The 26571-nt window shown below is 38.9% G+C and overlaps 1 protein-coding gene across 2 annotated transcripts; it reads right to left on the reverse strand.

Annotated features, from left to right (window-relative positions):
- Positions 1-614: 614 nt before the first annotated feature.
- Positions 615-26557, reverse strand: rorc (RAR-related orphan receptor C). 2 transcript variants are annotated; one of them, XM_074653668.1, is made up of 13 exons: positions 25853-26557; positions 25649-25744; positions 18061-18090; positions 8262-8347; positions 7610-7751; positions 7160-7516; positions 6111-6212; positions 5186-5307; positions 4698-4830; positions 4481-4588; positions 4253-4363; positions 3212-3321; positions 615-3090 (listed from the first exon to the last, which is right to left on the reverse strand). In XM_074653668.1, the coding sequence occupies exons 2-13, from the start codon at positions 25698-25700 to the stop codon at positions 2926-2928; spliced, it is 1518 nt and encodes a 505-aa protein (XP_074509769.1). In that variant the 5' UTR covers positions 25701-25744; positions 25853-26557; the 3' UTR covers positions 615-2925. The 2 variants fall into 2 exon arrangements, with proteins under 2 accessions (XP_074509769.1, XP_074509770.1); XM_074653669.1 differs by lacking the exons at positions 18061-18090; positions 25649-25744; positions 25853-26557 and adding an exon at positions 16348-16645.
- Positions 26558-26571: the final 14 nt, after the last annotated feature.

Consider the following 26571-nt stretch of genomic DNA (forward strand, 5'->3'; position numbering starts at 1 on the left):
TGCAATTAAAACAGGAACAATTGTGGGTGAAATAGCTGCCTCTAGTGGGAAACTGGCAATTAAATAAACATAAAGTTGTGCTGTGGTTGTTTCACGTGAGAGAGAGAAAACATCACAACAAGAATTGTTTACCTGATGTCTTTCTGATAAATTAAAATAAAAATCACTGCATGTAGAAAGTTGCTTTTCTCTAGCATGACTGGAGGTACATTTGACTTGTCTTGGTGGCTTTTGTCATATGTCATATTTACCACATCCCATTGACTCACAGTCTTTTAATTTGTTTCCTCTTAACTTGGTTAGCAACATTTTGTTGTCTTTTACAACCTGATAACATCTTTCCACTGCCAGAGTCTGCTGAAGGGTCAGCCGCAATGACTAATATTTCCTGTGTGTTGCGTGCTGCAGCAACAGCTCTACAGTATGAAGCAAGGACGATGCCTGGATGTTCTTCAGTATGATTCTCAGAATGATAATCATGCTTATCACTTCAGAGCTATGTCTGCTATGAATAAACTGTGTTTTGTTGAGTCAAGGGTTTTTCATATCATACCGTCTCAGTCTTAGTCAACTGTTTATATTACACAGAAAAAAAATAAAGTTACCACGTCTGCTTGATGTCACAGCCTCGGCAGTTTATTAGAAGATTTACATGGAATTGTCTTCGGTATAGTTATCTCAGCCGTTCCAGGAACAGAGAGGACTACATCCAGATAAACTGCACTTACTGCTGGAACCTCTCATCATTTTCTCTTTAGTCATGGCTTTATTCAAAGATATGTAAAGAAAACACAATCTGGAAAAAAAAAAAAAAAAAGGAAAAGTTTGCACACAGAGGAAGAGACTTCTACTGTATCGCTCACATTTTAATTTGATTTCTACATTTAATGCAACATCTTTTCAAAAAGCTCAAAAATATATAAAAGCCTGTGAGGATTTATTCAAACACAAAGGAAAACATTTTAGAGGTACTGCTGCTTTGTAGTCAATCTGTGACAACATCAACCTGAAGAGAGAGACACTTCTCTACAGACATACAGACACAAAGAGGCAGGTCGTCTCTTGTTTTTCTGGGTGTGTCAATTAATTAATTACACACCGATATTTTATGTTTTGTTCAAGAGGTACTGCACAGTTAAACATGTTTTTCGAACTGTAAACTAAATTATATGACAGCACTGTGATGAAACACATCAATGCTGGTGTTAACATTGACATTTCTTACCAAATTTATAAAAGAATTGTCATTTCATGGGTAGAAAATGGCTCGACATGCCATCTACTGTTTTAAATCAGCCCTGAACGTTGCAAGGCCAATGCTGACAGAGTCGACCACATGGGACTTATCAATGTTATTAAATTTATATTAAAAAATAATGTTAACGCCCTTTAATCAGAGGCCAGGGTGTGTCACTGAGCATCTCCTGCCTCATACATCCACCCCGCACACTATTGCAGCCTATTTGCTCCTGAAAGACAGAGAGAGCACCTCTGGCTAGTTTGGGAACTGGTTGTCACTCCGCTCCATCAGAAATATTTGCACAAAACTTCATCAGCTTCCCCATCTGCACTATTGCATCACTGAGTTAGGAAATACTGTAGAGAGTGATGCAGGAATGAGTCCTTAAACACAGACATGAGTTATTATTTCTACACTTTCAGTTCCCTCATCTCAAAGTCAATAGGTTGTTTGAATGTATTTTTTAGTTAGATGGTCTGTGGTTAACACAAGCTGAAGAGATTTTAACATTTTGTTCTACAACATAAAATACGTCAGTAAATATATCACACTCGTGAATTTTGAAGCTTTTACGTGTTGCTAACAAGTGGCTAAATGAGACTACTAAACGTCATCACGCCGAACACTAGGCCTAACCACTAAGCCTTTAGCTTAGTGGTTATGACGTGAAGTCATGCGACCGTGGTGTAGTTAGTCTGTAGCCTAACGTTAGCTTTTTACTTCTGGAGATTGCCTTTACACTTCAAAAATCATAAAATACGGTGTTCATTGTGGAGATTATCTTGCTGAACAAAACGTATAAGTATCATAAATGTGTGGTTGACACAGAGTTTATTTTCTGGAATAATCCAAAACCCAATGGAAAAATGCCCTTGGCTTTTTGTCGAGGGAACCAGGGCGATGCTAACTTCCTGGTCGGCCTACAAAAATACGTCATCCCTGCAGCACACTATTGAGCACATGAATAGACAGTGGAGAAGTGGATTGTTAATTATGTTATGAAACTGGATCAACATCTGTAACAGTGTTGTTGAATCGGGTGTGCACAAATGATTAATCTGATTGCTCGACGTTGTTATTTTGCTGTTGGAATGTGATGTTTATTTCTCAAAGTGAGACGCTTGATGATACGCCTCTTGTTTTTTTTGGCTCGGCCTGCACGTTTGTTGTTACTGGATGAATCTTTCTGTCTTTTTTTATCTTATTTTTCTATTTGTACATATATATTATACAAGCTACAAAGTCACCTTTTAATTCTACTGAAAGTCTTATACTGTAAAGATAGATTTTGGGTGGACTACCATTTAAAGCTTCAGTTGACAACGATCAGTGTCCTGCCTCTTTGAATCTCTATGTTCGAACGCACTGTAACAGTAACAGTAACTGTAACTCATAATAGCACATCCTGAGAGAAAATGAATACTGTACCTCACCGACAATGTGCTGTCAAACAACAACAACAAAATGCAATGTTTCCCTGGAATAATCAAAATAGTTTAAAGCTATCAAAATATTGAAATTTCTGTTTGACACAATCTACCAAAGAGCTCTGACGGAATTCATGTAATACTTAACACGCTACGATTACTGTGCTTTTCTCGCTCGTTTTCATCATTAGGAAAATAGATTCTGTCAGGAAGTAATGACGAGACTTAAAACAATGTGTGTCTTTGCATAGTGAATCATCAGTGAGTGGTCCCCGGCAGCAGCTCCGCCTCGGAGGCGAACAGCTCCTTGTAGAGAGGTGGGAACAGAGAGTGAGCGGTGAGCGGGTACCGCTGACTGAACCAGCGCAGCTTCTCCATGTGCAGACTGCACAGTGAACGCAACACTGCCATCGTCTGGTACAGCTGCAGGGAGGTCAGACACAGTTAGACTTCCACTTACAGTGAGGAACATGAGAGTCAAAGAATAATGTGTTTGGCTAAAGTAAATAAACAGGAAGTATCTGCTCTGTACTGAGACATGTACCTTGTGCATTAGACTTTCTTGGTTGTCTCGGTGGAGAATGTGTCTCAGTCCAAACTCCACGCTTCTTTGCACTCGTTGAACTCTGCCTCTGTCCTCCAGACATGGACGATCTGCACATAAAAGACAAAAAAAGCAAAGGAGGTTTTATTTAAACACCTTACCATAAACTCTACATACGTGTGTGAATAGTCCTGGTTCAGTGTGTGGCCTGTTAATATTACCATGTCTATTAACAGCCACTGGGGGGCAGAGAGGCTCATTGTGTGGGAATGAATGAAGGAAACCTCAGAGCAAGATGTGATGGAAAGGATGCTAAAAGGATGACTTGTATACTTGTCAATCAATTTTTGTGATATATTTGTTTGAGTTTGAGTTTATTTGCATTCATGCTCACAGTTAACAGATGAATAGAAGCAGAATTTACATTGATAAAAATAGAAAATCTATATGTGATTGTGCATCATAAAAAATAAAAACTATACATTTATTCATACACACATGCACCCATACTGTACATACTCACGTACACATTTACAAATACAATCATACACTCACATACAACCATGCATACATTTTAAAACAACACTAACACACACAAAAAAAAACCCAGAATAAATCCCACAAACTTCAGCTATCCATCTTTTTGTTGTTTATGTCTATTTTGGATAAAAGCTCAGAAGCCTCTTTAAAAAGGTGATTATTTGGGCAAAGAAAAGTGAACGTTTGTACAAACATTTTTGCAATATTGATTAAAATTGTGTTTGTCAATAGCTAAATTTGGACCAAAATTAATAAACTATACTTTCAAATAGTTAACTCTTTGGTCTGGTTAATTCCTGCAGGAAGGAAAGAAAAATCTGGTTCCTAAAGGTAAACAAAATAAAATAGCTTTTTCCTGATAGAGAGTGCAAAGCCTGAAATATGTTTCTTATACTGCTGGTAACCAAGTTGCACTACTGTAGTGTCTTCCCACTTTTTTATGTTTGAAAACTGAGGAATAAAATGCAACATAACTGAGAGAGAGAGGTGAGTTGATCTTACCTGTGTTTATCAGCACCAGTGCACTGAAGAGAGCGATCTGCTGCTCGGTGAGTTTCAGAGCACACATACCGTGAGCAAAGTCAAACACTGCTGCGATTAAATCTCCACATGCTGCAAGAAAAGAAACCACAGAGCGTTGATAAACCACCATATTTATATATTGTTCTCACTGCACGAATGGTTTCAGAAGTGCCTTCAGGTTAGAGCAGTATGTAGAGAAACCCTCACCCAAAGACTTGAAGACTTCAGCTCCTGCAAATTTCCCATCGAAGAAGACGGTGTTGTTCTCTGTGTTGAAGAAGCGACTCATCCGGACTAGAACCACCTCCATGGAGCCTGAGAGAGGAGGGAAGAAAAAGAAAGCATTCGTTAAAAAAGAAATTAAAAGCATTTAGATTGTGATTGAAGGTGCCGGTGACTCCTTGTAAGTGACAGGTGAACTCACCAGTCTTCAGGAGAGCAATCTGGTCGTTCTGGCTGAGCATACGGAAACCTGGGATGTGTTTTGCAAACTCCACCACATACTGCACGGCATCAGTCAGCCGTATGGCGCAGTGCTGCCACATCTCATCCACCGACTGGGAGCAAGAGTAAGACAGAGAAAAAAAAAGATTGTAGGGTGAGTTTAATTTCAACATAACATTCAAATCAAAAAAGAGACTCAAATTTTAACTCATCCCACATAAACTCATCCTCATTGCCCAGTCTACTGCTCTTTCTTCTGTTGTTCTATCTCTGTATTTACTGTAATTAAACATTACAGCATATGTGCAGCTGCTTTTTTGAGGATCAACAATGTAATTAACTTTAAATTGAACATAAGCTTCCTGTGTGATCAGCCTAAAGCCGAGTGAAATGTAGTGTTTTGCATTGAGACTGTCTGAGTAAGGTCACACAAATGCAAAAGGAAGTCTGGTCATCAGGTTGACATACTTTGCTCTGGTAGGCTTGGATCTCCTCTCTGCTGAGCAGTTTCCATTTTAGAGCCTGCAGCTCCTCCACTCTGTACTGGCTGGTCTCTCTGTGGGAGCGCACAATGCTGGCACACAGCTCATCTGAATAAAGGAAAGAAACACTCATAAATATTAATGCACCGGTCAATTTGGAGATTTTGGGCTATTTTGCTTCCATAACATGTCTTCTTTCAGACTAGTGGAAAAATTCACATTTAGGTGTTTATTTTACTACATTTTTGTCTGTAGATTTCTCTTAAATTCACCCAAAGTTAGCGTTAGATAATGCCTCACTTTAGTGACTTTACTCAGTTTAGCCTGTAGTGTCTTCAAAATGTACGGGATTTTACAATACATATCAGGTTTTTCTCAGACTCTGAGGCAGAAATCTCCACTTCAGTAGCACTTGCACACACCAAACTTTCCAGTTTCATTCCTATCTATATTCTGAAGGTTTTTATAGAGGGGTTTTGTCATATAGCATTCATAGCCTGATTTATAGAACATTTTATTCCTAAAAACATGACGAAAATGGATTTTTTTTTATGGCTGTTGACAGTATTTTCTGTTTCATGGAATGATAAAAAGAGATATCCAAAATCCCCTCTTTAAAAACCTCTGACACTTTAACAAAATTAAACAAGTACTTTGAACCCAGCTTCATCAACATTTCTGTTGTGGAAATGTATGCAAATTAGCACATTTGATAAGATAATGCATAATTTGCATATTTAAACATAACATTTTAGAAAACTTGTTCTACAAAAACTGATTGTCTTACTGTAAGTAATCACCTGAGGAAGTTTCATGAGACATCTATCAGTTAATTTGTTTTTACCCTATTTACCTGTAGTGTCTCCCCTTAAAAATACGACATACGTTATACCACGTTGCTGTTTGCTCACCTATGTTTCTCAGAGAGTGAGGGTAGAGGCTGTAAGGATCCTCCAGAGGGTTGTAGGGATGAATCGCCACCAGATCATGAGATGGTTGTCTGGAGTCAAATCCTGACACAAGGAATAGAGAAGACAAACTAGAAAAGCAATTTCTGAAGAAATTGCGGTGTGAATGCTGGATGCTGAAGAGCTGACGCTACGCTGTAATGCTGCCTTAAATGTTGGGAGAAGAAGATGAAGTAGTAGGAATAGATGGGAAAGTGGGAATGGGTAGAATTTGTATGAATTATGAAAAGTTGAATAATACCAATAATTTATCAAAGATGTGGAATATTTGAAGGTTTTTGAATAGCTGGCGCTACACTGCATTGCTGGCTTTAATCTGTATGAAGAAGGATACAGAATCAGAATCAAAAGATTATGAATCAGTAAATAAACGTTGTAATTGCATGAAAAGCAGCTGAAGCATTATAAATAGTTAGTTCTGAGTTCCCTGTTAAGAAAGTTACCTTCTGGGGCTTTTATTTTGAAAAACTAGGTGAATCCCTAGTTTCCTGTTGACATACAAAAAGGGGAATTTTACCAAGCTCCAAACAAAGTAAAATATTTCAAAAAGTACAAATGGGATGAATGAAAGTTGAATAATAGCCAGAATCTACGGAAGATGTGGAACATTTTACAGTTTGAATGGAGTTTCTAGGTGAAAGTATGAATGAGCAGTGAAGAGTTGAAAATGCTGAAATTCTGAATTCATGTCTTCCATTCATTTCAATGGAGAATTTTTGATGAATTATGGTTAATAATTCTGAAAATATGAAAGTTATGAATGAGAAAAGTAATAGCCATTATGTCCTAATTGAGCTGCACATTTTGATGTTTGAATGGAAGAAAAATGTGGAACGAGTAGCGATGCAAAAAAAGTCGTCTGACGAAAAATAAAAATAAACTTAAAGTAGAATAACATATGTTGTGAACGCCTCCAGCATTCACACCAATGAGGAATAAGCAGACGAAGGGAACTGCACACAGTGACGAGTGTACACACACGAGTGCCTCACCTCTGACGTCTGGGTGTCCGCCGTTGTCCCCCCTCCCCTGGGATCTCGATGTGGGAGAAACACCGGAGCCTCGGTATATCATACCAGACACCTGCGACTCGTTCGGGGAGCACACCAGGTAAGGGTGGACATCAGCAGTGTAGGACAGTAGCTCGGCCTCCCCGGTGAAGGAGTAGACTGAGGCCATTGGCTGAAGGAGCTGCGGGGAGCGGTCCTGACGGGACTTGGTGGGGAAGGACAAGAGAGACTGGGCGTCTCCTTGGAGCTGCTGCTGTTGCTGCTGCTGCTGTCGGTGCCTCTCCACTTCGGCGATCAGAGAGTCCCGCTGACGTTTGGACATCCGTCCGAACTTCACGGCTGAGGAGGACAAAAACATGAACACATGAAAATACACAAATGCTGTGAGTGAAGAATACAGTTTGTCTGTCTGTTGGTGTGTTTGTGTCTCACCATCTCTGCTCATGCCCTGTGCTAAGCACTTCTGCAGGCGGCAGTGTTGGCAGCGGTTGCGGCTGGCCCGGTCGATCTGACAGTTGTTCTGCCTGGAGCAGGAGTAGGAAACAGTAGGCAGCTGGCTGCGCCGGAAAAATCCCTGAGGGGTGGAGGGTACGGCATGGTTAACAGAGCCCAACGGAAACAGGATTTTTGAGGCAAATACCAATATTGATATTCAAGACTTACCACAATTTGATAATAATACATCATCCGACAGTTTTACATGAACACATACTCAAACATTTTTGAAGAGGATCTTTTGATTATTTATTTTTTTCAGATCAGAGCCCTGCTAGCTGTTTCCCCATCCCTCGTTTCCAGATTTTAAAAAACTAAGCCACCAGGCTGTTAGCTGTAGCGTCATATTGAATGAACAGACATGAGAATGGTGTCAATCTCAGAACATCTGTTTTTTCTATGATCTGCTCACTTTATGCTCAGCGTCTTGGATGGGATGTGCATGTACATCTATGCCAATGCTATCAATCTAAATCTGCAAGAAAGCGAAGCGTAATCCTCAAAATGTTGAACTGCTCCTTTAATGCTGATAAGTCATGCGTGTGTGTGTGTGCTTGTACAGTAAGTGTGTGTTGGACGCTCATCTCACCTTGCAGCCCTCACAAGTGATGACTCCATAATGCACTCCAGAGGACTTATCACCGCAGATCTTACATGGGATAACTTCAATCTGGGCTGAACAAACACAGAAGTAAAAGCAGTCGTGTTAACATTCAAATGCAACCCTCTTCTACTTTCCTCCACAGAGGTGCCACTTCACACTCACTCAGATAACAGATAACAGATCAGGAGGGACAAAATGTCCAGATGAAATTAAACAATATAATAGTTTATGGCATGCTTTAATGTTCAAAGAACGCTTTACTTTTCTCATACCGGCCCTCTAACTAGATTTATTAGAGGGCTAGGCAAAATGTGTTACTTGGTGACATCACCACGTTACAGAAGAAAAGAGAAAAGGCAGGACTTCAAGCAAGGCATTTCGTTTTTCTTTAGGGGAGAGTAACTACTTTTGGCATGGACTTTGTAACTTTCCAGACCTTTTACATGCACAAAAAACTATATAACACACTAAAGGAAAGGGTAAAAAGCACAAAAGCATAATAGGTCCCCTTTAAAGAATTCCTCATGTTGTCTTATTAAAAAATAATTTTAATATCCATTATTACACGGCTTTGTTGAATACTTGATTCTGATTGGTCAATCACTTAGTTCTGCGGTCTGTTATTTCTTTAAAGCAGACTGTTGCTATGTATAACAGATCGTTGCTATGGGCACAGTTCTAATGTTTTTGTGTCAAATTATTGATTTCTTAAGTAAGTAGTTGTGTAATAAGCGGGATAATGTACAGCAAGCGAATCATTGTTGTGAAAGACATATTTCTCAACAATGACCGGCTCGCTGTACATTATCCCTTACATAAAACATTAATTTTAACCTCTATGGGCACACAGCTTCTCACTGTAGAAGTAAAATAAGCCGACAAGCATCATAATGACGCTGCAAATTTATACCCAAAGAAGTCAACTGGAAAGCGATTCCCACTGTGAGAACTTCAGTCTTGTGCTGTACTTCCCCTTAAACATCTATCAAATCCTGTGTGATCAACAGGTATTTTCCTCTCAAACACCTCCTGCCTTAATAATAATGAACGAAATAACATCAAATACGGCGAGTAGAGGAGTCTTCTGAGGACGTGGAATATTTGCAAATGGAGAAAGGCGGAGAATGTGAAGGTGTCAACCTCAGAGTCCTTTCAAGTGGTTGACTGGCTTCTCTTTCACTCTGACTGTCCCTCTTTCATGTCATCTCTTTCTTTGTGAATCCTTCTCTATCTCGCTCATAAAGGACACAGCTGCCAGTAATGAACTCTGTCTACCTTCATCACTGCCAGTAATGGCCCCCCCCCCCCCCCCCCCCCCCCTCGCCCCCCTCCCCCCACCGTGCCCCTGTGAGCTCTCACGCCCCTCAACCTTTTGCTTAGTGGCGATTTTTGTCAGAATCAGATGTCATTTGAATCATCAAAGTACCAGAAACGTCTAAAAACTTGTGTCGGTAGCAGGTGTGAACAGTTTTATAGTAGGTCCTGACAAACATGTCTCCAATAAAATGATAGAAAGCTGTGTATAATCCACATTACATAACACATTTATAGTTGAATGACACATCCAGGAAGCAGCATACAGTATTTTTTCTATTAATAATAGACTCCTTTTATCTATTCATGTCATCTTCTCTCTTCCTTCCACAAAAGCACTGGAGGGGTGTGATTGTTTTCTGCGAGACGAGCCCGTACGTCTCATGTTTATATACAGTAGTATTTGCGTTTCCGTGCATAACTGTGTCAGATTTTCTCACAAGTGTGTGTTAGTGTGTCAGTGTGTGCCCTCTTTATCTGGTGCCACAGGGATCGCCTGAAGGCTCCTGAAGAGGACAGCCGGTCTGAGGTGGAGTACAAGCATGCGTGATGAAGCAGAAACACACAGAGATGAGATTGCTGCTGCTACCAATACAGGTTATTGATTGACCTCAAGATTCACCATGATAAGGATTAGAGTCACAAATTACACAAGATACTGACACTTCAAAAGATGACTGGATGATTTGGTTCCAATGAACTCAACAGAAGCATTTCCCTGCAAGCTTAATATCATCAAATATCATATAAAGTCATCAGATAGAGTTACTGAGCTGTGACTATATGATTGCGTTTCTATCTGTAGTGCAGGGGAGGCGGAGAGAACATGAGTGGTCTGTTTTTTTTTCTCTATTTCACTTCTGATTGTCAACCTCAAACAACAGGAAATCCACCATGACCCACAACCTTTCACTGATCACACACTCACACACACTCAATCACATACACTGTTCCTCCATCAACCTTCCACGCAATCATAGCTCTGATTAATCTTTATACGATAACTTAACCACTGGGGCTGTGTAGTGGAAAGAATCTGTTGATACGATACGTGTCATGATACGGGGGTTACGATTAAATTAGGGCTGTTAATAGTCAATCGTAATTCACACATTTTTTATCTGTTAAAAATAGATAGATAGATAGTAACTTTATTATCACGAGGGAAATTCAAGTTTCCAGCATCACAGTTCCATAGTGCAAAAACATGTTAGTAAAAAGGCAGTAAAAAAGTTAGTAGTGCAAAGTACAAATCTACAAATGTACCATAAAGGGAGATTTGTCAAGTATTTAATACTCTTATCAACATGGGAGTGGACAAATATGCTGCTTTATGCAAATGTATGTATATATTTATTATTGGAAATCACTTAACAGCACAAAACAATGACAAATATTGTCCAGAAACCCTCACAGGTACTGCATAAAAAATATGCTCAAATCATAACATGTCAAACTCAAGTCCAACAGGCAACAACAGCTGTCAGTGTGTCAGTGTGCTGACTTGCCACAAAACTGCATGTGTTTATCATAAAGTGTCCGTAAAGGGGAGACTCGTGGGTACCCATAGAACCCATTTTCATTCACATATCTTGAGGTCAGAGGTCAAGGGACTCCTGTGGAAATGGCCATACCAGTTTTTCCTCACAAAATATAGTGTAAGTTTGGAGCGTTATTTAGACACCTTGGTGTCAAGCTAGACATGACATGATTGGTACCAATGGATTCCTTTAGTTTTTCTAGTTTCATATGATACTAGTATCTTCACTCTAAAAATTGCAAGTGGTGTTAATGCATTGAAGAAATTATTTTCATTAAAACAAATATGATTGATGCGTTTGACAGCCCTAGATTCAATATATTGCGATACTGTAAGCAAGGCGATATATTGTGATTTTTGTCAATCTAATTTTAGGAAAACTGGCACAGTATATAAAGAACACACCACCATATGCATAAAATCTAAAAACAGTTTACTTTTTTTATGCAATCAGAACAGTGGGATCTGCATTTATCACAGTTCCTGTAACATCCAACATCATAGCACTACATTTTGTGCAATCTGAGCCCCTGTCTGCCACGAATCTCTGCATGTAAACTGTTAATTAAAAATAGATAGTGTTTTTGAGAATCGATACAGTATCACAAAACATAATATCACGATACTCAAGCGTATTGATATTTTCTTACACCGATATTAACCACACAGCACGGTATCTAAAGCAGCTAAAAAAAATCACAACTTCTTTTTTGGTGGCAAACTTATACAAAAAAACACCTGCAAAACCGGGAATCTGCATCCAAACACCAGTATATTGTATGTGAGTGGAAATTAACTTAACAGCAGATAACCACTGAAGCTCCTCTGAGCTTTCTTTTCTGGTCTCATCTTGTTATCTCCAGCCACAGGCTTAGACCAATGAAACCCAGCATCTCCTGGTGTGCATGCGCATATAAGTGTGTGTGAGAGAGATCGAGAGATAAAATACTGAAAAAGAACTAAACCACTTTTATTTCTTCCATTAGTGTCTTTGTCAGTGACGGAGAAGGGTTATTGTGTCTGTGTGAATATGGCTGAAAAACAGTGCTTGTTTTACACTAATGTACGTTTAATACAATGTTTAAATGTTTTAATAGATGTGTCTGTAGATGTTTAGTTTAAATTAAGTTATTAAAGGTTGAAAAGTGAAAGTTTATTAGACGTCTAGTCTTAGACTATAGGCGTTGTTTCAATCTGTGAATCTGTGCATATGACAAAAAAATATGCAGTTATACTCTAAACACGGGGGTGTGCAGTGCTTATGTTAAATATTTACAGGTTTTTAAGGATTTATATATATAATGGTGTTAAAATATTGACTAAAACCAGGCTATATGTAGCAAATAAATCCTGGTTTATATCAGAGCTAAAGCATAAAAGACGTCTATTGCTCCGTGGGAAACTACACCTTTACTTGCAAATGACTAAATAGCAGATATTGGTTTACGCTCATGTGGCGGGCCTGCTCAACCGCTCAGCATGACCCAATTAATTAGGTTAAAAATATATTTCTACTGTAGATCTTACAATTTCTCTTGACAAACCCTCAAAGTTGTATATTTCCACTGTGTTCCAGAAACATGGTACAGTATGAAACCAACCATGAACTCACCACACAAAGTGAGAAAACAAAACAACTAATCCAATCAATTTAAATTCCTAAAAATCGATGCATTATGAGCGACATGGTGTTAAGAGGTGAAGATGTTTAGATGAGTACAGTAGTGCACAGTGGTGGAAATGTTCTGGTTTGTCTGTCAAAATAAAAGAGTGCCACCACCCACGCTTCCGCAACCAAGACGCTGCCACACAGAGATGGACTGATTTACGTCTTTTGATCAGGATTGAGAGTTATCAATGACTTAAAAAGTACATTTGTCAGAGTTGTCGTACGAACAACGGATGCTTCCGTGTATAACAGCGAATAGAGATTACGAAACATTCACAGGTTTCTTGTGAGCGTAACGACTTCCTGCCGAACGCTGGACAATAATCTCGGTTCTCAATTTTTGTGATTCTCAAGCGTAGAGGCTCAAGAGTGCTACCTCCTAATATGATAAATCCCATCGCTCAAGAATGAAAAGGCAATATATCAATATATATATATATCAGCTAAAATATACTGAAGAAATCATACGGGGAAAAAAAGAAAAATTTTGATCTCTGGATTTTAACCTAGAAAGAGTTTATTTCAGATTTCGGTACTCTCATCACTTTCGCCTGAAACTGTTGGTGTGTATGTGTGTGTGTGTGTGTGTGTGTGTGTGTGTGTGTGGGGGGGGGGGGGGGGGGGGGGGCAATACAGATAGCCGATTGCCACTCTCGTCAGTCTCTGCCTAAAATCACCCCATCAGCAGTCTGTTCTTTGCACTGTAAACGGACGAAAAACCTCAACTTTCCTCTGACGGAAGCTTACCTTTGGTACATACGCAAGCTAGAGTGCAAACAAAGTTTGTACACACACACACACACACACACACACACACACACACACGCACAAACACACACATATAGATTAACAAACAGATTGTGTGTTTGTGAGAGATCAACTGTCTTAAAGTTTTCGAACAATATGTTATTAAACCTTTAGGTTAGGAGGATAGTACACAATTTATGATCATTAAATTATCTACAACACCACTGCAAGTTAAATGTTTTCATAACTTACGTAAAATTATTTAAATAATAATTCTATTTTTTATAATTAAAAAGCTTCTTTGTTGGTGTCGCAATTTACTGTAATTGATTATACGTTAAAGATTGTAATTTTGTATCTGAAGACGTTTAAAACATTCATCATCACACACATAACCACAGTATATTTTATATTGTATAAAAATTTATTTGGGGAGGTAAATTGCAACATCTTTTTAGTTAACAAAATAAAATAGTATACATAATTTGAATGTATAAAATGCAGGCTTTTCTCATTCTAAAGTTCAAGGTGTACTGTATGTCTCACAAAATCCAACGTTATGTTTATTGATCCTGCCGTGCAAAGCTTATCTGGATCTGGATCTGTAAAAGCTCTAAAAATGACTCTGACTTACTGAAACAAAATTAAAATATGAAAAGAAGTCAGAATTAATTTCCTTCACGAGAAGCCATGATTTAGGAATTTCTTTATCTATCTAATCTGTATTTAAGGATCTAAAAACTCTAAAAAACAACAGAACTATTCATCATAAAATAAAAATTATTGGCAATAATGACTGAGGTATTTTATTATATATGTATATATATATATACATATATATACATATATATAAAAGAAAAACTTACAATTCTTCAGTGTTGAATATTTAGTTACTAAACATTTCTGGTTACATATTATTTCACTGCAGGTCTACAGGTGTTAAATATCTTTCTGTTTTAGACTCAAACTGTACTTGTTGTTACATAAATGTGAGAACTTTGTCACTACTGAGTTTCATTCATTATTTGACAACAACAAAGTGAGAACAATTACCTACTATGGTACCTTATCTGAGAAAAAGGGAATTATCAAAGCTGATCTGAAAACCATTTACCATACTTTACTTTGAAGTGCCGGCTGAATTTGGGGGTGTTTTGAAAGAGCTCATGTTTTGACAGTAGCAGAGGGTATGAATCAGCTCAAGTGTTGTATTTCTTTTACCATATTTTTGGGGGGAATGTGTCACCTGCGATTTTGATGTTAGCTTTGATCTGAAGCCAACCGCTTTTTTGCTGCTTTGGAAGTGCTTTGCAGAGGAACAAGGAAATCCTTTCTGATAAAGAAACTGTATAAAAATCTACACAGGAATCCCCCCGAACACAACAACAAAGCCGTATGAAATGTGTGTGAGCGTAAACTCTGACGGCATCAAGCCCACTGTGACTGTGTAGCACCAGAGAATTAAATGTTTACTGCTGACGTGAAGCGCACAAAAAGTTGTATTTTCAGCAATTGGAGCCTCCTTTTCTCTCTGCCATTATCACACACAGCTGCAGGGCTGAGATATGCTGTATCTATAGCGCCATCTAAAAAGCAGCTGTGTGTGCTTCTGCATCTATACGTGTGTGTGTGCGTGTGTGTTTGCATGTTGCAAGACAAAAAGAGTGTGTAAGCAACTTGCACAGACAATCATTCCTCATCGTTTGTCTCTTCTTCCCCTGTGTGTGTTGTGTTTTTACTCTACTCATTTTGAATTACTTTAGGTAAGAAATATATTTTTTAAATCATTTTCATTATCACATTTTCACAATAATATCAGCATTTCCTCTGCATCCTGTCTACTGTATGTGTGTGAAGTCAGTCCATTCAAACTGATGCACTGCGGTTGTGAAGCATCCTGTTTTCCTGTCTCTTTTGTTTTTAAGTATTCGGTGGAAGCGTTTGCAAAAATGGTTCGTAACATCTCAAATGTCATATTATATTACATTGAGTCTTGATTTGTTAATTTATATTACTTATCATCAAATATGATGACGCCAAACAAAAGGTAGTTTGCAGATCAACTAAAAACATATGAAATTTGTTGTTGAAAAAGTGTACGTTTTAACTTGCGTGTCTGAGGTGTGTGTGGGAGACCTGATTCAAATCTTAAATCCATCAAAGGGAGATACATTTGAGTCATGTTACCAAACTGAAAGACACACATGTATCGATGTGAACGTACCCAACAGTCAGCCAATCAAGAACTCTGGAGAGACTCAATTAAGTTCCAAAACAAATGAGAACATCTGCCTTCATAAGGTGTACTTTAAACATCTGTTATAGAGCCACTTGAAGCTTAAATATAAAATAAACAATTTAAATTAGCTTGACATTAGTGCAAAATTGTGAAACTTGGAGCTACTTTGAACTTCAAGAAGGTTTTACTATTCCACCCAGAGTTACATCGAAAAGGAAAAGGGAAAACCTGAACTAAAAAGGCTTCATCACACAACCTGATAAAGTTGATGTGTTTGAAGCCACAGAGTAAGTGCATGCATACACAGTTATTTCAGGGGTTTGATTAAAAACAAAAAAAAGACAACTGTTTAAAAGCTAAACGTGACATTATTATACGTCATGATAACAACATGATGCATCAGAAGTATCAGGTAACAGTCATATCATCAATAAACTATCAAATCAGAGTGGATTAGGGATAAACTTTGACCAAAAATCATGCAATTGATCTGATTGATAAGATATCTTTGACTGGACTGCCCCCACACACACACACACACACCAAAGAGCTTCATCCCTACCTCGCATCATCCTCACTCCTCCACTCGTCTCAGACGTTTGTCCCACTTTCACAAACTCACTCGTCCTCTCACTTTGTCTTCTTTTCGACACGTTTTTTGCACCATGTAATCTTTCGATCTCTTTTTTTTTTGGTTCGTCCTCTTGCGAGTCAGGTCAGGCGCTCACTGCAGCTTCAGCACACTTATTCAGACTTTTGAGTGTCAGACACCGCCTCACTTTCCTTGTCAGCGTGAGAGAGAGAGAGAGAGGAGACAGAGACAAAAGAAAGGGGGGACTGTCCCCTGCCCATGCTTTTTTTCTCAAGGTACTTTTTCCTTATACCTTTGTTGTTATCCTTCACCCCCTCACTCTACACCACACGTTAAGAAAATCTGCTTTATAGTGTCTGGCACCTTTAAGACTCCCTGAGAATTTAAATCAAACCATTCTCAACAGGAATAAGTGAGTAAGGTACAGAAAGATTTCAGTAAAGTTGGATTTTATATACTCTAACTCACACTTTTAAGTTGTCCTGTTGATGCTTGTGATGCACATGGTTGTTTATGTACACCGACATTAATAAGTCACACTAATAAATTACTCTCTTATAAGTAAAAGTTCTGAATTTTACTTACGTAGAAGTGAAATAGTCCTGCCAGTAAAATGTGTTTTAAAGTAAAATAATACGTTATATCAAATTACTGGATTATTACTTATGCATTAAGATGTAAGCAGCATTTAAGTGCTGCAGCTGAGGTGGAGCTCATTTTGACTGTTAATCTATAACAATGCATCATATTTTATAAGGTAGTCATATGTTTTGTATGTAAAATATATTTCCTATTAAATGTAGTGGAGTACAAATAGAAAGTAGCAGCAAGGGGAAATAATCAAGTATAGTACAAATGCTTCAAACTTATAGTTAAGTACAGTATTTTATATTTAGTTATCTTTCTCTCCCTCTATCATCCCTCCATCTGTAGCACCTGACTGATGCTCCAAACATTTCAACATTACTAACTCCCAAACCAAAATCCAAAATGATTCCTCCACTCAGTCTGGTTTTACATACTGTACACGTGCTCTCACTCACAGGCAACAAATCATAAACGATAAATAATACATTATAAAATCATCATTGTTTATGCTCAATATTCGTTTATCATCACACCACCTAACATGAAGGTTGGCAGTGTGTTACTCACAGCATCTCCACGCTCGATAACACACCCAGGTGTGCTAAAGTTGTGGCAGAAAGTGTTAAACCCAAGAAGTTAAAAAAAGACGAGATGTTATCGCTGTCATCTGCATTCAGATGCCAAAGTGCCAAAGCCATAGTAGGTGGTATTTGCATCACTGTGTGTATGCGGTGTGTGTGTGCGTGTGCGTGTGTGTGTGTGTGTGTGTGTGTGTGATGGGGGCATCACAGGTGCAACACACACACACACACACACACACACACACACGCACACTGTGTTGCTAATGGCCCAACTCCAGCGACACCACAGTCTGTGTGTGTTCGCGTGTTTTGCTGTACAGGTGCAATGTTGTATGTTCACTAACTATGAAGTAAACTACAGTGCATGCACAAATATCTAGCACAAACACTAGCAATGTCATTACCACATTCACTCACACACACACACACACACACACACACACACACACACACACACACACACACACACACACACACACACACGCTAACACACAGTATTTCACAGAGAACTTACTCAAATGAGTCTTCTTGGACACGGCTCCTCCTGAGAGAGAAAAAATGTAGTTAGTGAGTAAGTTTTACTAAAAGCTGTACTATCTATATAACATAATAATTTAGAAATAGAAACACAACATGCATTGTAGCTACTCAGGAGCTTTACAGATTAAACTCAGGCTAAACCCCAAACTGAACCAGGACTAAACAGCACACTGGTACTTTTTAAAGAGGGTTTAATCTGGTTTTTTTTAAATCCTGCCAGTGTTAGAAAATAGCTACATTTACTCAAGTAATGTACTCGAGTTTTTATATACTTGTACTTGATTTGAGTGTTTTCTGCTATGTTACTGGGGCTGCCCATTCTTATTCGATTAGTCGACCAATCGGTCGTCAAGTCGATTGGTTGTTTTTTATGATTTTTCACGCTAAATGACTTATTTCCAAGAAACTGATGAGCACATCTCTGGTAAACACAAGATCTAAAGTGGTGCTTTTGTGTGATTCTTTGTGGAGAAACTCAGTTTTACAGATTAGTCGATAAATCAACTAATCTATAAGTCGACAATATCGTATGAGTGTTAGTCGACTAAGAAGAAGAAGAATTTCCCCTCTACTTTACACTTGGAAACATTTCACAGAGAAATGTACCAAACAACTACAACATGAAAGTACTGCTTACGTGTAAATGAACCAATAATAATGGTTCAATAATAACAAATATAACACTGACAGGGGGAGTTCTGCATAATGAGTACTTTTATTTTTGAAGTACATTTTTTTGCCAAAACTTCTGCTAGTGAGCTATTAAGTAAGATGTTACATACACGACTTTTACTTTTACTAAATTTCGTATTGTTAGGTATTGTTACCTGAATAACTGATCTGAATACTTCCACCACTGAAACCTGACCTGTGACAGGGTTAGCTAACAGCTACAAATCAATGTGATGCTCGAATGTAACATCAAAAGCTATTGAATCTGCAAATGAGCATCTAACTATGTGAAATCCTGAAAATGAAAAACAGACGGTTGGCGTTTAATCGAGGGATAAAATGAAACTACGAAATGTGACAGAAACTAACACCCCGGGTTCAAGTTACTGATTCAGCTGTCAGCTCCTCATGGACTTCTTTAATGGCAGTTTGGTGCATCGTTTTCAGAACACACTACTGTTTTTCTGTGCTGCCTGCAGACAGATAAGAAGCCTTACCGATAACGAGAGGTTAAATTAGAGAATTCCTATTTACGCTGTTTGTTTGTCTACATTATGTTTGTGTGACTCTTCGGCACCCACACACACATAAAAACACACACACACAGGAGATAAAGGCAGAGGAAGGTGGGTGTCTGTGAAGCAATGAGTCCTCTTTTTTTGTCTGCCTGTTTGACCGCAATTGTGAGAAAGTCTGAATTGCAGTGAGTGTGAGTAAACGCGCGGAGGGTCGATTCTTCTGAACCAACGGGGTTATTTCTGGAGTTGCATGTGTGTGTGAGACACAGAGAGGTTTGAAGGCAGGGGAGATAAGCATCAATGGAAGACGTAGAGCTAGCCGGTCTTTGTCTGACGCCAGATCAGGCCCTCTGTGGTTTCCACTGTTTTCCTCCCCTCATCAAATCAGTTTTGCTTCATAAGCAGAAAGCATGGAATGAAAGCAGAGCAGTGCACGCACACGCGGAAAATGTAAAGAAATTTCAACACTAACTGAGCAATGGTCGAAGGGGATTGCTAAATAAAACGTAATAGATAGATGGTAGATTTATGTTGAATGAAATCATACTTAAAAAGGAACTTTTTAGATTAAATTAAAGAAATTAAATTGAGAGCATTTTTTTTTAAGTTGTTTGATTATGTTAATTATGTTAAACAATTACATTAAGTATTGCATTAATATGGTTTCAGTGAGGAGTTTGAAGACTGATTGTCCTTCTTTTCTTTAGTAAGGTATAGAAATGCATAGCAGCGTCTTCCCTAAAATATATTAAGATCATTTGTACGTATTTTTTTTTGGGCTGTCAATCAATTAAAATATTTAATCCCTATTAATCGCACGATTGTCCATGATTAATCTTTATTAATTGCAAATTAATAAAAAAAAAATGTCTGTTCAAAATGAACCTTAAAGGGAGATTTGTCAAGTATTTAATACTCTTATCAACATGGGAGTGGGCAAATATGCTGCTTTATGCAAAAGTATGTATATATTTATTATTAGGAATCAATTAACAACACAAAACAATGACAAATATTGTCCAGAAACCCTCACAGGTACTGCATTTAGCATCAACAAATATGCTCAAATCATAACATGGCAAACTCAAGCCCAACAGGCAACAACAGCTGTCAGTCAGTGTGCTGACTTGACTATACTACTAGACTGCATGTGATTGTCATAAAGTGGGAATGTCTGTAAAGGGGAGACTCGTCGGTACCCATAGAACCCATTTTCATTCACATATCTTGAGGTCAAAGGTCAAGGGACCCCTTTGAAAATAGCCATGACAGTTTAGAGTGTTATTTAGCCTCCTTCATGACAAGCTAGTATGACATGGTTGGTACCAAAACTGAGACCGCTACAACCTAAAAATTGCAAGTTGCTTTAATGCGTTAAAGAAATTTGAAATTTTGAAACGCAATATTAGTGTATCAACTTTGATGCCCCAGTTTTTTTTTATCTGATGACCACACTTAAAAGATTAAAGCTGTTTGTTGATGATTGATTTTGTTCTTTGGTAAGTCACATACTTATCAAAAGAATGAGCCAGGTTAAATGATTTAAAGTCGCCTGCAACACACTGATTTTCAGGCTACGCCACTGTCATTTCTGAAATGTGGCATTAACGATTTTAACATATTAAAGGTGATCTCTACACCGAATGGAACGGTTTGCGGACGGTGGTTTGTGGTGGGAAAAGAATCTAATGCAATCACAAACAACATCGGCTTCTGTACAAACTAAATGTGACCCAGCGTGTACTCATTTAGCAAGTAACACCTGCCAGCCAGGCCATAAACCCACCACCACGTACACACACACACACACACACACACACACACACACACACTGTACATGACTACATGATTACAGAGGCACAAACATCAACTCCACTCATCAGTCAAAATCTCACTAACTCTACACTCTGACATCTAAGCTGACTGCTGAAGTGACAGTTGCTGCGTTACATAACAGCACTGAAGACCAATGAACCCAGAGAGCAGGCCGACAACTTCGCCTGAACACAAAACATGATCCATACAGCGCAGAAAACATACTAAACGTAAATATATATTAAAAAAAGTCAGATTAGCTACTTTATTACCTTCTCAGCACTCTTCAACCTTCATGCCAATGTAACATATGTAGTGTAAAAGAAGTCAAAAATGCAGACGGTGTTTTAAGTCTATGATGTTCGGGATAACGTGTTAAATAAATAAGCAAATAAATCACAAAATAAATGTAAGAAAGTCATTTACAAAAATAACAAAAAATGTCAATATATAATAACAAAATATTGAATATTTAAAACAAAACTACATATATAATTGTGCATAAATACTATATGTGTGACGACATTGAAGCAAGAGTGAAGTGCATTCAAGGTTAAATAAATAATGGCAGTATGGACGGCATTGGACAATACATATTTACTATGTTTAAAGGTGCCATACATGCATTTTCCTTTCTGAATGGGACAATACATATTTGTTGTTGTAGTACATTAAAGGAAGAATGATTATATTGTCTATAGTGTTTGCTGTTAAAGGAACAGTGTGTATATTTTCTGTTGTGCATTGCTTTGAAAGTGTGGTGCAGACATTTGTTTGATGTGAAATTTGGAAACGTATGCATTTGCTCGTTCATTTCACTTTGGAAAAAAGACAAAGTGTCAATGTGTGATAGAAAACAAAAGCAGGATTCACAGTTTTAAGGTGAATAAGAAAGGCATTTTGGGGGATTTTTGAAGGAAAAAATACATTACTGTTTGTTAAAACACGTTGGCCTATAAGTGTTAAAAAAAATTACTTTAAGGAGTTTCCAAATACATCAGTAGAAAGAAACAAAATGGTTGTGAATTTTAGAACTGAAAGTATTTTTGGTTCTCAAATTAAAGTGGCAGTAGGCTGTATATTTTTGGCATCATTGTGCAAGGATTCCATAATAACCTTTCAGCATATTGTAATTTAAGTTTTCTGAGAGAAAACTAAACTTCTGCACCTCCTCATGGCTCTGTTTTCAGGCTTTAAAAAATCTTGACCAATCACAGGTCATTTCAGAGAGAGAGCGTTCCTATTGGCTGTTCTCCGGTCATGTGATCGGAACTTGGTGTTCCTTCACCAGATTTTACAATGGCTGCTTGCAGATGCCGTTAGGAGCACCGCAGGACACAGAGGCACATGATTTTTTTCAGGTTACCCGTTTTATGTACTACTCTCACGATATAGCGACCGTTTCATAAAAATATATTTTATTAATCATATTTGCTCCAATCTCGCCTACTTCAGCTTTAATTTGTATTAAGTTGCAAAAAATTAGCAGACAGCCCAAGAGGCAAGATGCTTGATATCACTTTGGTTTACAGAGAGATATTACGCTCACAAATGACTGTAGAATAACACATAGAGTATATGGAGAAGGATATCGGACCCATAATAGATCCCTGAGGGACGCCACAGACAGTTTGTATCCAATAATGAACAGCAGCAGAGTTTTGCCCTACAGGCAGGAGGAAATGCAATGTGGAGCAGCACCAGAGACTCAAACCCAGCACTCGAAAATAATGAGAAGACACCCACAACAGCCACTAAAACCAAGACACTCATCTCCTTAAGAAGAGCCATCTCAGCAGTATGAAAAACAGTACAACCACACTGAAACTCCACTTTAACCAGATTGAAACACCATTACAGCAGTTCCAGTATCCGATAAGTTAGCTGATGTTGTTTTTTTGCATAATCCTTTAACCCCATATAGAGCTTTGTGGTTGTTAAAATGATATTTTCCACTCTGTCGTGCAGTATTGTGCGTTGTGTGGTTCCAGCTCCAGCTATGCATCATTTTAGACAAAATTCCCCCAAATTGATATCAATCATATTTGGTATATTTGGAAACACTGACATCTTCATAAGGATTTAAGATAAAATTCTGTGGGTTTGAACAATGTTTGGCTGCACAGCATGAGTTTGACTGGCTCAAGTCAGAACAGTGAGGTTGAAGGGTTTTACATTTCAATTTAAATTGAACTTGGCGATATAAAAAGACACTTTGGACCATATTTGTGTAACAAGATAAATACTTAATATCTGTTTTTGCTGGTTTCCTCTCAGTTAATCTCTATCTTTGTACTATTGTACAACTAAATGTAAGTAACCAAAGCTATCTGCATAGCTCAGTATCGCTGGCGTTGGTGAACTGTCCACTTAGGTGAGGTTTAAAATGCAGGACTTTGACTTGTAATGGAATATTATTCAAATGTGGCTGCATTCCAAATCGCACTGTTTTTCTTTTTACTTTTAGTACACACTGCAGCTGCCCTTACAAAGTATGTACTGTTGCAAGCAGTATGCATAAAACTGGGACATACGCTACTACTTCATCATGATATCGCGCCTTGATCTTTGACCCTCTTGCTCATATATCCAACGGCATCTGTAATTAGTGCTGTCATGAGTCATCTGTCTGTGCTCTCTCAACAGCTCAGTCGATGTGACGTATCTTCCGCTGCACAGAGGATTGTGGGTCAGAATAGCCAGAAAAGCATGCTGGCTTGCATACTGCAAAATGCGACCGGATGCAGTAGGAAATCTTGGTACTTTTGGCAGAGGTGTGGACTCGAGTCACATGACTTGGACTCCAGTCAGACTCCAGTCACAAAGTGGATGACTTTAGACTCGACTAAATCAAAAAAGACTTGCAACTCAACTTGGACTTTAACACCATGTGACTCGTGACTTCAGTTGAACTTGAGCCTTTTGACTTGAAAATACTTGATACCTTCCCCCCAAGCCCAAAGATTTTAAAGTATACAGTATTATTTAAAAAGTGTGCCACCAATCAATTCATTTCCTGAATCAACTAACGTTAATGCTGTTCATTCCCAGCAAGTCGACACTTCCACAGATCCACTTTGTTTGAACCAATCTGACAGCATCCAATCAAGTTGCAGGAGAAAACCATGAAGGACTAACGATACGTTTCTGAGCGGCAGGCAGTTGGAAAAAATGGTACCAAAGATAAATTTGTTTGCGTACAAAAACTACAGGTGCACTGTTCCAGGCACTGAAACAGAGGAGATGGAGAAAGACAAACAGAAGAATATGTCAGCGTGCTTCGACCTGCTGCGCCACGCTGCGCCACGGTGCGCCACGCTGCGCCACGCTGCGCTTCGCGAGCTTCGAATACCTTCGAATACCTTTGAATACCTTCGAATATTTCTCTCCGAAGTTTCAAAGCCCAAAAATGGTATTCGGGACAGCCCTAATTGGGACATACTAAATCTCTTTCTGGCATACTTAAAAGTATGATAGTGTGGGTATGATCCTGCTACATTTACGTTTGTAAAGGGTATAGATCCTGTTCCACCACTACAACATAAAGACTCTCACTCTGCACTTCACATCCATTAGTGAAGCAGTGCAGGTAAACTGAAGCAAACTGTGTCACCATGCTACTGTATATGAGAGTAGTAGGAAGGTGTACAGTGGGTTTCTGTGGCAGAGGAACAAGAATTTGTAGTGTTTTTTCAATAAGCAAATGAAGACACCGTTTTCTTGAGTTCCTTGTTTGTTTACTCAAGAGATGAGGCACCCAGTCTGCAGAGTGGGAGAATCCTCACCATGACATCCTACATGCTCTTTTTTATACACTTTTTGACATCCCCTTCTCTATTCTTTCACTCCCCAACCTTGAACCATCAGACACATGCAGATGGTTTCACATAAAAAAAAACAGGAGAGACAGAGGTCCATTGTAGTTCACACAGGGCACATGTTCTTACATGTTTTTGCAGAGGCCTTTGCCTTCTACACAGTAGTAAATACAATTATAACAGTGAAAAGGCTGATTATACACTACAGTGTCTTATCTCAAGTGACTGCCAACAGTTTGATGTTAGCCGGGGAGAGGCTTTGAATAGTAAAGCATTGACCAAAAACAGAAGCAAAAATAAGAACTAATCCCCGAGGATTACTCCGGCTTACTGCCATTCTTACCCACTCACAGCACCTTAACCACACTCCAGTGAAAGGGATGAGGAGGTTTAATGGGGTAAAGATTGGATGAGAGTGGAGAAAGAAAGAAGATAATAGTGAACACTGTGACAGGGAAGAAGACAGAAACAGAAAGAGTGCAGGTAAAGTGAGCAGAAGGAGAGAAAGAGTGAAGAAGGAGGAGATATAGATGTGGGAGTGGGCAAAGCATAGCATGCTGGGAGATAATTGGCTTGCTTTGTGTAGAAGAAAACACAAAAATAACACTTTAAAATGCATGACCTCAAAATCAGCTTTACATTGCTAAAAACAAGTTGCATGCTACTTTGCAGAGGCATCACAGTTCAAATAAGCCCACACATGCTGCAGCATTAAAACCTCAGTGATGGATCCTCTTACCTGTTTTGATGGAGTTGTCAGCGGGGGGCACGTCGGGCTCCTCATATTCCATAACTCTCCTGTCAAAACACTGGGTGGCCCTGCACACTCACACACCTCACACACACACACACAAACACACAGTCAGTCGGTTTTGAACTCCACCTGCACTTGCCACCATTTGACTCAGACGGTAACGTGCACAGAACTCAAAGCTCATACTACCTGTTGGGTTGTTCTAGCGCCCAGGCCGGCGCAGGCATTTGAAAACATGCACTGCCATCTCGCCTCCTTTCTGTCCTCACAGAGGGACCCAAACCTCGGTCGTCTTCATCTTCATACCACTCTCTGTCAGCCACCCTTTTTGTTCCAACAGTACACCTCCTCTTGTGTGGTTGTTTTGAAATAATTGAATTCCCCCCGAGGCAGCTAGAGAGGAGAGAGTGCAGCTGGACCGGCCGTGCGCCCCGGTCTCTCCCCCCTCCTCCCTCCCTCCCTGCGCTCTCTCCGTGCGCCCTGACAGTCCCAGGCTGGAGGGAGTTATGTCACCGGCTGTTACGTAATACTGTAGCAGCGGATCGGGTTTTGCTTTGTAGTGTTCAGTTGAGAAATGTAATCCCATGTTGCTGCCACAAATTTCTGCCACAAATTTCTGCCACACTAATAGAGAAAATAACAATGCATAGAGGGGGGGCATTAAATCCCAATGCAGGTTTTACTTCCCATTCACAAATAGGTGAAAAAACATACTTCCATAAAAATCCTTCTTCTGGTATAATTCTAGTGGCTTGTTAAAAACCACCTGCAGGGCTCCGTTCATGCAATCTATACAGTACAGGGGGGATTGTTCTAATAACGGTATGCAATACCTCATTTTATCTGAGGTAGGTAGGAAAACAAACTGCAGACACACAAAGAAAACGATGAATAATCGATATGTCTTC

The sequence above is a fragment of the Sebastes fasciatus genome, chromosome 12 (genome assembly GCF_043250625.1).
Source record: "Sebastes fasciatus isolate fSebFas1 chromosome 12, fSebFas1.pri, whole genome shotgun sequence".
Lineage (NCBI taxonomy): Eukaryota > Metazoa > Chordata > Actinopteri > Perciformes > Sebastidae > Sebastes > Sebastes fasciatus.